This window comes from Delphinapterus leucas, chromosome 9 (genome assembly GCF_059928025.1).
Source record: "Delphinapterus leucas isolate spDelLeu-1000000601 "Yukka" chromosome 9, BTC_Dleu_Yukka2, whole genome shotgun sequence".
Taxonomy (NCBI): domain Eukaryota; kingdom Metazoa; phylum Chordata; class Mammalia; order Artiodactyla; family Monodontidae; genus Delphinapterus; species Delphinapterus leucas.
In genome coordinates, this window is record NC_143137.1 from 76053275 (window position 1) to 76064269 (window position 10995).

The 10995-nt window shown below is 40.1% G+C and overlaps 1 protein-coding gene across 9 annotated transcripts in view; it reads right to left on the minus strand.

Annotated features, from left to right (window-relative positions):
• Positions 1–10642, minus strand: part of CROT (carnitine O-octanoyltransferase) — a 101270-nt gene extending 90628 nt beyond the window's left edge. For 7 of the 9 annotated variants that reach the window (XR_016394367.1, XM_089917751.1, XM_089917752.1 and 4 more), the window contains exons 1-6: positions 10230–10496; positions 9889–9978; positions 7205–7340; positions 5635–5759; positions 4011–4192; positions 3715–3839 (exon numbers count right to left, since the gene is read on the minus strand). Coding sequence is in view for 8 of the 9 variants with exons in the window: in XM_089917751.1 (XP_089773877.1) it covers positions 3715–3839; positions 4011–4192; positions 5635–5759; positions 7205–7319 (547 nt within the window). In the remaining variant the exon portion in view is untranslated. The other 2 variants (XM_089917748.1, XM_089917753.1) reach the window with 2 other exon arrangements.
• Between the last annotated feature and the right edge of the window lie 353 nt (positions 10643–10995).

Here is a 10995-nt window from a genome sequence, read left to right on the forward strand (position 1 = left end):
AGGAGGAAAGGGGAACTTTCTGAGAAAAGGCGGAGAATATAATGGATTCTGCTGACCATGAGCTCCATCAAGTACAGCAGAAGGGTTTGGGAAGGAGTGGAGGGTGGGTCCCAGCAGTGGGGAACTTGAGTCAAATTAGGCTATGTACAAATCCATGAATCTAGATGACAAGAGATGACATTCGAAGTCTGAACTTCTTGGGCAAAACGAGGTGCACAGGATGAAAAGCAAAACTGAATTAGTCTTAATGGTCTCGTAAGGTAAAAAAAAAACAAAAAACAACACCAAAAAACAAAACTAGGTCTAACTTACCTCGTTATTGAGACTAGCCTCTTATCTGCAGCAGCCTGCATGCTGCCGTCCCCCTCAACACACATAATTTCTTCAATTTTCTCCTTATCCAGGATAGACTCTATAGCCAACATTACAATTTCTCCCTTGCAAAAATCCTCATTCCCTCTTCCTCTGCACCTGCCCCTGTTGCTGAAGGAAAAAACACAACACACCATATAGTCTAACTTTAAATTCATAAAAACACATCTCAACACTGTTTAGCTACCCTATGTTTCCACAGAACGTTTGCTTTTCCCACTTTCCAAAGTGACCATTTCAAACCATCTCCTTTTTTTCTCAAGTATTCCACCGCCACCTCAGTTCTTATTTCACCAAGGAAAACACAAGCAGTACATGGAACAGCCTCCTCTTCCTACAGCAAGATCAGCCCATCTGTGTGCATCTAGACGCAAACTTTCTGCATTGCCTCTCATCCTTGCTCCTGCCAAAGACCAGTTCTTCCACCATTTCTGCTCTTATGTTCTCAATGTCTTTGGTTCTTTATCCTTTCCCCGGCAAGATAATTTTTCCTTCTCTCCTACGTCATTCCTATGATGTATCACCCATCTTTTTAAAAATAAATAGCACATACATACACACACACACACACACACACACACACACAAAATCTTCCACTGCACATCCAAACCTTTTCTGCAAGAATTATTTCCAAACGCTGCCACCACTTCTTCAGTTTGCTTTCATCTCCTCCCGCTGAGCTCCGTTCCCCAACTTCTACTAACACTGCTCTTGTCAGCGGCAGCCTCTGTCCACATCACTCTGACAAATCCAATGGTCACGTCCAATTTCCACCTCATTTGACCTCATGGGAGCATTAGGTAAAACAGTTCTTTCTCGTGGCTCCTGGGAGACCACTGTTCTTGTTTTCTTCCTGCTTTGGTCTCTTTGGCTGGTTCCTCCTTCTCTGACCACCAAATACTGTATTTGACTGTGATCGGGATCAATACTGGTTCCCCTGATCATCTTCAGCTACATGTATTCCAAAAGTAATCCTATTCTTATGGGGGTAGAAATGATCTCTATGCCTGCTAATGATGACTCCTAAATCTTTATCTGCAGTCCTGAATTCTCCCCAGTACCCCAAACTCTGTACCCAACTGCCTATTTACATTTCCACTTAGATGCCTAAAAGGCATCTTAAATTCAGTGCAGTCTAGGGAACTCTTTATTTTCTTCCCTATATATTTCCTCCCAGTTTTCCCCACCTCATGAACCAACACACCTATCTACCCCGTTAGCTTCTCAAGCCCAGTAACTTGAGGGCATCTCTGATTCCTCTTTTTCTCTCACATCTCACAACCAATCTATGAATAATTCTGCTTACTCCATATCCAAAATCTCTCCAGAATCTAGCAGCTATTCACCACCTCCATGCTACCACCCGAGGACAAGTCATTATTATGGCTCACTGGGACTACTAAAACAAGCTTCTCATTCATCTCCCTGCCGCTACATAGCTCTCTCCTAAAAACTTATTCTTCAAACAGCAGGCAGAATGATCTTTTCTAAAGCATAAACTGTTCACATCACTCTCTTGGTCAAGACCCGCTAAGAGTATCTAATCACATTTTAAATAAAAACCAAAAAGCCTCAGCGGGCTTCCAAAGTACTCTATGATCCAGACGCTTTTACATCTTTGCAATCCGCCCCCTCCTTCTTGCCTACTCTGCTCCATCCACATTGCCCTTCGAACATGCCAAGTTTATTCACGCCCAGAAGATTCCCCCTCGACACACACACAAACACACACAAACACACACGCACCCCACCACCACCTCTGCCTCCACCACTACCAACACACTGAACTAAACAAAAACAAAAACGAAAAGCAAAGAAACTGTGCCCGATCATCTTATTATTCAGATCCTCAGTGAGGTCCTCCCTGACGACCTAATCTAAAACAGCCCCCCAGTTACTCATGGGATTTGAATTCTCTATATAGCATTTGTCACAAACGCTATGATATTTTTCCATGTTTACTGATTCCCTCAGCTTTATCCCTATTTGCACTTATTCACCTAACTGTAAGTTCAAGAACATACTAACCATGACCGTTTAAACCACTGTATCAAGAAGTACATTATTAATTTAATGAATCCCCACCTTATGCACTGTTACTTAAAGAACTTACCTTATCTACAGACATACCTATTAAGCGATAAAAGATTGAATTCAAAACCAGGTCTATTGATAATCGTTCTTAACTAATATGCATATTATTTCTATTTGCTACTGCTATTCTCCTATCAATTTTCTCCTGTTCATCTTTTCAATTCACATTTGGACGTTCAACTTTATGCCATAAATAACCAGGTTCCTAATTCTTTCTTTTAATTCTTTCTCTTGCAACATCAAGGTAAACGTGTCTGGTCTTAAGGACATTAAATATCTCAACCTCCTACAGAGTTTTACAAAAAGTTGAGTTCTACATGAAAGTAAACTTATACTTCTCACACTATAAGCAAAATTGGGTAATGAAATTTTACTTCTAAATAAAATTTTATATAAGAAAAATACCCATTCATAATGACATTCTGCAGTAATATAAACTATGTTATTAAATTTATAAGAAAAATTCCTGAAGTAACTGGAAACCAGCAGTTACTACTACAGAATTTTCCCTTTGAAGATATGCTAGGACACCAAGCAGAAAGTGCCATTAAACTAACTGTAAAAACAAAAACTTTGATGAGTCAATCTGAACTCATGTGCCTTCAAGAAGATGGGTATCAGGCTCTTACCTCATACGAAGAAGAGGGGTGGGTTGAGGGGAGGAAAGCATACTCACAAAGACACATGGGACATGATGAGCACATACAAACACTCAAAAAGAGAATTCAGGTAAGAAAGGAGGGTAGAAAGAGAAGGATCCAGATCATATGCTCCAGATCTCCTAAAACTGATTCATAATTCTACTCTTTAACTAAAATTTAAACTCAAATGATGCAATAAAAGCAACAGGTTTGTACAGAACCATGTAAGACAGTTGCAAAAAATTCATTTCCACAAATTACTTCCAGCTAATCACTATGACTGAAAGAAAAGGTTCATAGAAAGCTTCTGATCAGTCAAAATCCAATAAGAAATATTTTTCAAAACAGTATGTTCCAAATTAAAAAAAAAAAAGTATGTTCCACAGTGCCATGGGAATTCCCTGGTGGTCCAGTGCTTAGGACTCGGCACTTTCACTGCTGTGGGCCCAGGTTCTATCCCTGATCAGGGAACTAATATCTCGCAAGGCACACAGAGCAGCCAAAAAAAAAAAGTATGTTCCACAGCATCACAGAAGAAACTGCAGCAAAACTACCCAAATCCCAATGCTTTTACCAGAAAAAGTACATGTGTTTGTTTTCTACTTACCAGTCCTAAAATAATTAATAACTGAATCTCTAGTCATTCCTGGAACCTTGCAGGTGGAGAACAGCATTCGGAATTGATTCATATCTAGAGGAGTATTTCCAACTTTATGAACAGGCAATTTTTCTCTATCAAAACAAACCAAAAAAGTATATTGACGAAGAAATCATTATAAAATTTATAAACCAAACAGTCACACCTACAGTATTCTTCCCCAAATGAGTAAATTAAGCTTCTCAACATCGTGCGACCTGAGACCTTGGGTAAATATGTAACCAAATTGACATAACTATCCTTACTTCCTTAATAGCTGCCAGTAGTTCAAGATATGCCAAAGACTTATACTTCCTCTTTCCAATTGCGTGCCTTCCTTTGGAGGCCAATAGTGTTCAATATGGCTTGCAGGACCCCCAAAGTTGACATGCAGTTGTGATGGTATACGAACATCCAGGTAGGCAACATTCAGCCACCAGTCTTCCAGCTAAAAGAAATTGAGAACATCAGCCTAATGCTACTGATAATACTTCAGTGTGTAACTGCTGGGGGGGAAAAAGCTCTATTTGTCCTTTTTTCTTTAATTAGTCTTCAACACCTAAAAACACGTTTCGTTTTAAATCATCACAGATATTAAAAAACGGTACTGTGATCATTTCTTTCTTTCAGAATTATGGGATCTGAATTAAGTTCAACTACATTATCAAAAACACGAAACAAGAAAGCACTGAAACAAACACCTTCAGGCTGATCATACTGAAATCACCAAGTACTCAGAGTACCAGGAGTACCCAACAAAGTACTCTAGGTGTGTTTCCTCAGAGTACCTGGGGTACAATAGATATTCAACAAATCCTCAATTATAACAATTATTAAGGCACTTATAATTTTCCTATTTCCTTTTTCATAGAAATATGAAAACTTTTCAGTAGGCTTAAAACTAATTTGGATTTTTCAGTGACACCACTTTCTATGTGTCCCTCTTTCATGACGTGCAATTGAATTTCATGTATAAGTAAGGGGATGTCACCAAATTACCTGGAGCTCTTTTTGAAGAATTTGATGTTATAAACTATAATCAGTCATTTGGAAAAAGATATAAATGAAAAGGATACAGGCAGAACAACAACTTCTTTACCTTTACCCTAATTTAATTAAAGTCACTCAAGCCTCAAGATTGAGAAAAAAGGCATCTTGAGGTACAAAATTTTATTATTCCATCATAGGTATGAAAGGAGAATGAGAAGATCAGCTTGCTTTTTATTTCTAAAACTAAATGAGAGTTACAATCATTATTTCTAGATTAAGGCAATATCTTAAATTATGAAAACTCATCCTCTGGTTTGTACTACAGAAGCAGAGTAATTACGAAAAAGTCAAAGAAGATTCCTTGTGGCAAATTACCGAGATCCTCAGTAATTATGAAACAACTGTCTCCTCAAACTATCTAACTGAAACATAGAATACTCATAAACATTCTCCACTCCAGTTTTGTAATGGCCCTTTTCTCCTACGTACTGTTTAAATATTTGTATGCCACCAATGTGATGTTTATTTTAGTGTTGTGGGACTTTGATTATCTGGGCAAAATGTTTTTCTCAAGCATGGTCTACAGATGACCTGCATCAGAACCACATGGAGTAGTTGTGAAAATCAGGATTTCTGGGCCCCCATTCCAGAGATACTGAATCAGAATCACTGGTCCCAGGAATTCTGCATTTTAACAGGTTCCCCAAAAGGAGAGGAGCCCACACACAACACTCACTTAAAACTTCCCAGAGTTAAACAATTCACTCATTCTTTTGGATGATGATAAAGACAACAATAACTACAAGGATTTTACAGTACAGTAATAATTTAAAAATGAAAGCCACATACACTTTTATTTTTCATTAAGTATCAATATTCTAAGTACAATAACATAAATACCCAATTTCTTTTTTCTTTTGCCCTTTCAAGTAATTTCTGCTGCAATTTTTCTCCAATACCATTTTGAAACTTTTGGACAATTGCTTCAGTTTTCTTATATTCTTCTTCATTTGCAAATGGCTTTACTATAAAGAAAAAAATATGCATTAAAGTACTTAGATATCAAGTACCACAAACTCACCTCAATTATTATTACTTACACAAATCTTGACTCAGTTATATAAAACACTTATGTATTAGAGCAGTCCACTAAATTATAATAGAGTTTACAACATGAAAATGGCTGAAAAGCAATAATGCAAAATACTGGAAAAAATAAAACAGTGGATACTATGTAGTCTGATAACTACTTCCCCCAAAATTATTTAAAAATCATTCTAGACGATGATAGTTAAAATGACATACAGGACTATCATCTAGCTACTAGTCCAATAGGAAAGTAAATCCTGTTTAGCCATGACTGAGAGAAATTAAAGCTTCTTTCCACTGATGTTGAAGTAGAGCCTTAAACATTATGAACGTAAGTGCAATATGTATGTAAATTTAAGTGTAAAGCCTTCCCAAAGCACTGTAGGGTCCCTTCTGGCCAATAGCGATTTCACACACACACACACACACACAAAGAATACAGGGGTCCTAGTCCATGAAAACCAAGTGTTCTGAAAATTAAGCTATAGATGAAAGTAAATTAGAAATCAAGGGACATTAATATCTTCCTTTTGTTTTATTTTTGTCACTTCAAAGTCTTCTCTTAAAGTTAATTTAAATAGCTGCATTCAGAGAGCACAAGTGAATAATCAGTGAATTTTTTAAAAAAGAAACTAAAATTCTAAGATGAAAGTAGATGCGAAAAAAGAACTAAAAAAAAATCAGAGGGCTTCCAATCAAACAAAGGGAACTAAGGTCATAAATTTATCGTCACTTCTAGAAACTCACTAAAATGAGAGTAATTAAAAAGGCATAAATTCGGGGCTTCCCTGGTGGCGTAGTGGTTGAGAGGGGACAGGGGTTCGAACCCTGGTCTGGGAAGATCCCACATGCCGCGGAGCAACTGGGCCCATGAGCCACAATTACCGAGCCTGCGCGTCTGGAGCCTGTGCTCCGCAACAACAGAGGCCGCGATAGTGAGGGGCCCGTGCACCACGATGAAGAGTTGCCCCCGCTTGCCACAACTAGAGAAAGCCCATGCACAGAAACGAAGACCCAACACAGTGATAAATAAATAATTATTAAAAATAAAAAAAGAATGTTAGCTTAAATCTGGAGGTAAACACAAGAAGCAGATAAAATATTTCAAAATGCTTGCCTAAAGGTATGGGATTGGCAGTGGGGGAAATGAGGCAGAGGACTACTACTTCTTACTGTAAGCCTAAAAGTACTACCTGGCTTTTTAAACTATGGAAAAATTAACATGAGAGAGAAAGACAGAAATATTTTGGACATTTTAAGGATAATTTTAATTATCATAAGCCTAGAGGAAAAAGCAATTAGACCCTCATCAACTTCTAACAATTTCACAGTTTTCTAAGTTGCTAGCAATATTTATATATGCTAAAAACTACAAACATACCTGATTCAAGGTATTTCTTTAATGATTCTTCAAGTGAAGGAACAGGCAGTGATGGAAGAGAATCCTGGTACTGAAATGTTCTTTCTTCACTTGATTTAGCCAACTGATTTTCCATGATGCAATCACAACAGGAACACTAAAGAAAAAAAAAAGCCCTCACAATTCAATTTCATAAATATTCTTTTAGATGCTAGTCCCAACTCACTACATCACTTTTTAGTGACCACAGTATATCTAAGACCTGGTCCTAGTCCTTAGGAATTCATGAACTTGTCAGAGAGAGAAAACCAATTTAAGAAAAAAGTGTAGACTCAAAAGTGCTAGAGGTCAAGGAGTGATCAGAAAGACCAGTATAATTATCATTTATTGAGCACCTACTATTTGCCAAGTACTGCAATAAGTGTTATAGAAAATGTGTTCTCTCTCTCATATTCATACTATCTCTGAAAGGTGTCGTTCACTGTCATTTTACATAAGAAGTCAAAACTCAAGAGAGATTTAGTAAACTGCCTCAGGTCAAAGCAACAACTCAAATCCAGACCTGTTTGACCACAATCTTCCTCCCATACAAAGGCTACATGATAGTGGGTGAGGTCTAAATGGGTAGGTAGAATTCAGATGTGTAGAAAAGGATAACGGGCTGAGAGAAAGAACTTTGAAGAGGAAAATATGAAAAGTTGTGGAAGAGTCATCCAACTATATAGAGTTACAAAATGTTACAGAGTACATAAATCATATGACAGGCTGCTGTAACCTAATCCTGCAGTGGTGTGAGGCCTAAACAGAATGATCTCAAGTATCCCAAAGCAATCTTGTACATTTTCCACAGATGTATTAATTTTCAGAAATATCAAAGTAATACAAAATGTGAATAAAGAGGTTCCTCAAAGCCTTTATAAATTATATATTAAAATAGCAGTTGAGAAATGAAGAAACATTAATATTGAATAAGAATTTCCTGTCCTTTCAAATACTACCTGCTAAAACTAATAGCAAAGCCAAATAAAATATTCCACTCAGAAAGTTATAGAATAAAACATTATAAAAAACAATGGTGTGGCAGAGACTGTTTTCAGCCACTATAACTTTCCCCCTTCTTTCTTAACAGAATCCTGAGTTTCAGCTGGGTAGACAGCCATATAGCTGTATCTTTCCTACTCTCCCTTGGAGCTCAGTATGGCTTTGCGATGTATATGTTGCCTCCAGATCATTCCCCTGTAAGGAACTACAGGCGTTCTCCTGTGCTTTCTCTCCTCCTCCCTGCCTATCAGGAAAGTCCCAGCTGGAACAGCACTTTGTACCCATTTATGGGAGCCAGGTATTGAGGCTGTCAGAATCTTCCTACTAGCCCTGGACTCCTTCTTCTAGATGTATCAAAAAAAAAAAAAATCTTTTATTTATGCCATTGTAGTTTGGCTTTCTTTGTTAGGGGAGAAGAGCTTAGCCTACACCACTAATATAACCCCAAAATGAGGTACAACAAAGATCTCAATTCCTCTGCTTCTTCCTATCTAAATAGGAAGAAGCCCTTCACTTGGACCATCCGCAAACATGCCTTTAGATCTAATAGAAATGTAGATCTGGGTCCAAATACCAACTCGCCATTTTCTAGCCATATGCCCCTGCACAAATAACTTTACCTGAATTTCTTCATCTGTAGAGAGGATACTCAAATAATCAGACAGAGTTGTTGTTAGGGTTTTCTTTTTTTTTTAATACCTGCAAAACTGCACTGTAAAAATAATCTAGTTTTGAGACAACCATATCAGGCTAGGTAGAATGTCTATGAGCGGCCCCCATGATTCTGCCCCCTCTAATACGCAGAACCTGTGAATATGAGATTATCACTTCCTTGACTGTAATGGCGTTATTGCACAGTTGACCTTATTTGAAGTAGGGCGGTTATCCAGGTGGGCCTAATCCAATCACTTGAGCCCTCTGGACCAGAAAGCTTTCTCCAGGAGGTGGCAGAAGACTAGTCAGGGAGATTAAAAACATGAAAAGGACTGGAGGTGCTATCTGGCTTTGAAAATGCAGGTGGTCTCGTGGAACTGAGAGAGGCCCCAGCTGACAGCCATTAAGGAAACTGGAGCCTCGGTCCTACAACTGCATGGAAATTAATTCTGCCAACAACTTCAGTGAGCCTGGAGATGGATTCTCCCTCAGAAAGCCCAGACCAACAAACTTTTATTTCAGCTTTGTGAGATCCTAAGCAGCATACCCAGCTAAACCTACAGAGACCTCCCATCTACAGAGCTGCTAGTTAATAAGTTTGTGTTTTTTTAACTGTTAGGTTTGTGATAAATTGTTATGGTAGCAATAGGAAACTAACACACATATACAGAAAAAATAAGCTATTCTCTGTATACATCCCTACCACTCACTAGACTCTAGGAATCTGAGACCACGACTACCAGTACCATACTCACTACAGTCTTAACTCACCAAAAGGTACACAGTAAAAATAGGAAGTATCAGATTCTTTCATGGAGGATTGTTTTGAACTCTCAATCACAAAGATTAAATAATACAATTCTAAAATAACCTACAAATGCATTAAGAAAATGACGCTGGATTTAATTACAGTGGGCCTCCTGGGAGCAATAAGATGTAAACTCAAAGTAGAAAACAGAATCAGGTAAACAAGAAACAGAAATAAGTAAAATAAATAGCTTATCACATACCGGTACACCAAGATCAATTGTTTAGGACTGCCAAGAGCGCGTTGCAACAAATCTGTTTTGGAATCACGGAGATTTGAACTGGGCTGGTGACTGTGGGCAGGAAGAAAAACAAGTTTAACAATTGCAGGGGTAAAAAATTAACAGAAACTAGTAAAAGAAGGTGGAAAACAGACAACTTAGGGGTTGGAGGCCCCAAGCCTCAAACTTTTGGCAATCACAGCAAACTCACGCAAACAGTCCAGCTGCCAGAAAGCTGGATAAAAATTACTACACTACTAACTAGGTTAACTACTAGGACAACTACACTCCCTTCCATGAGACAGTCCCCAGGAACGATGTACCTCCCGGCGCCCGGGTATCTGGTGCCGGCGCTTTGTCGCAGGGCTGCAAGTTCAAAGCTTGGCTCTAGAGACGGGAGGAGTAGACGGCGACGAGAGGTCGGAGACTCCTCCCGCCAACGCAAAGGCAGCTCCGCATACTTCAGAAGCCAGCAGGTGAGAGAAATTCAACCAAGCACCACGACGGACCAGCCTAGCGGCCCAGCCTCAAGGATACCTCGCAGACCCCGGCAAGCGAGATGCCTTATGCCACCCCCGCCAGTCCTGGCAACTCACGCTCTCCACAATTTAACGCTGTTCTAACGCCTTAACTTCTCCCCACCCGCGAAGGGTTAGCGGGGGAAGGACGGAAGAAGAAGGGAGGGAGGGAGCGCTACTCCGCGGGCTGGCTAGTCCCAACCCCCAGCGGCTGATAAACTCCGCCGCAGCGCACAGCTGCGCAGGCCCGCTTCCCTGAGGCCGCCCCGGAGCGGCAATTGGACGGAGAGCCGCGAGGGTCCCGCCCCACGAGCACCGGGTAACGGGGATTGGCTGGGAAGCCGCGACGGTTCCTCCCCCCACCCCCCCGCGTACTTGAAGGCGGCGGGGGGGCGGGCCGGGCCTGCGCTCCGGTGCGACCTAGCTCCGCCTCCAGTCGTCCGTCGGGGGCAGGGTTCTAGGCTGCGGGCGCCGGAAAGGCTCGGCTGGGCGGACAAAAGAAACAGTCCAAACGTAGCCCGGCAGCAGTCAACTGCTTGCTGCTGGTGGAGCTCAGCGCATTGCCAGGGAC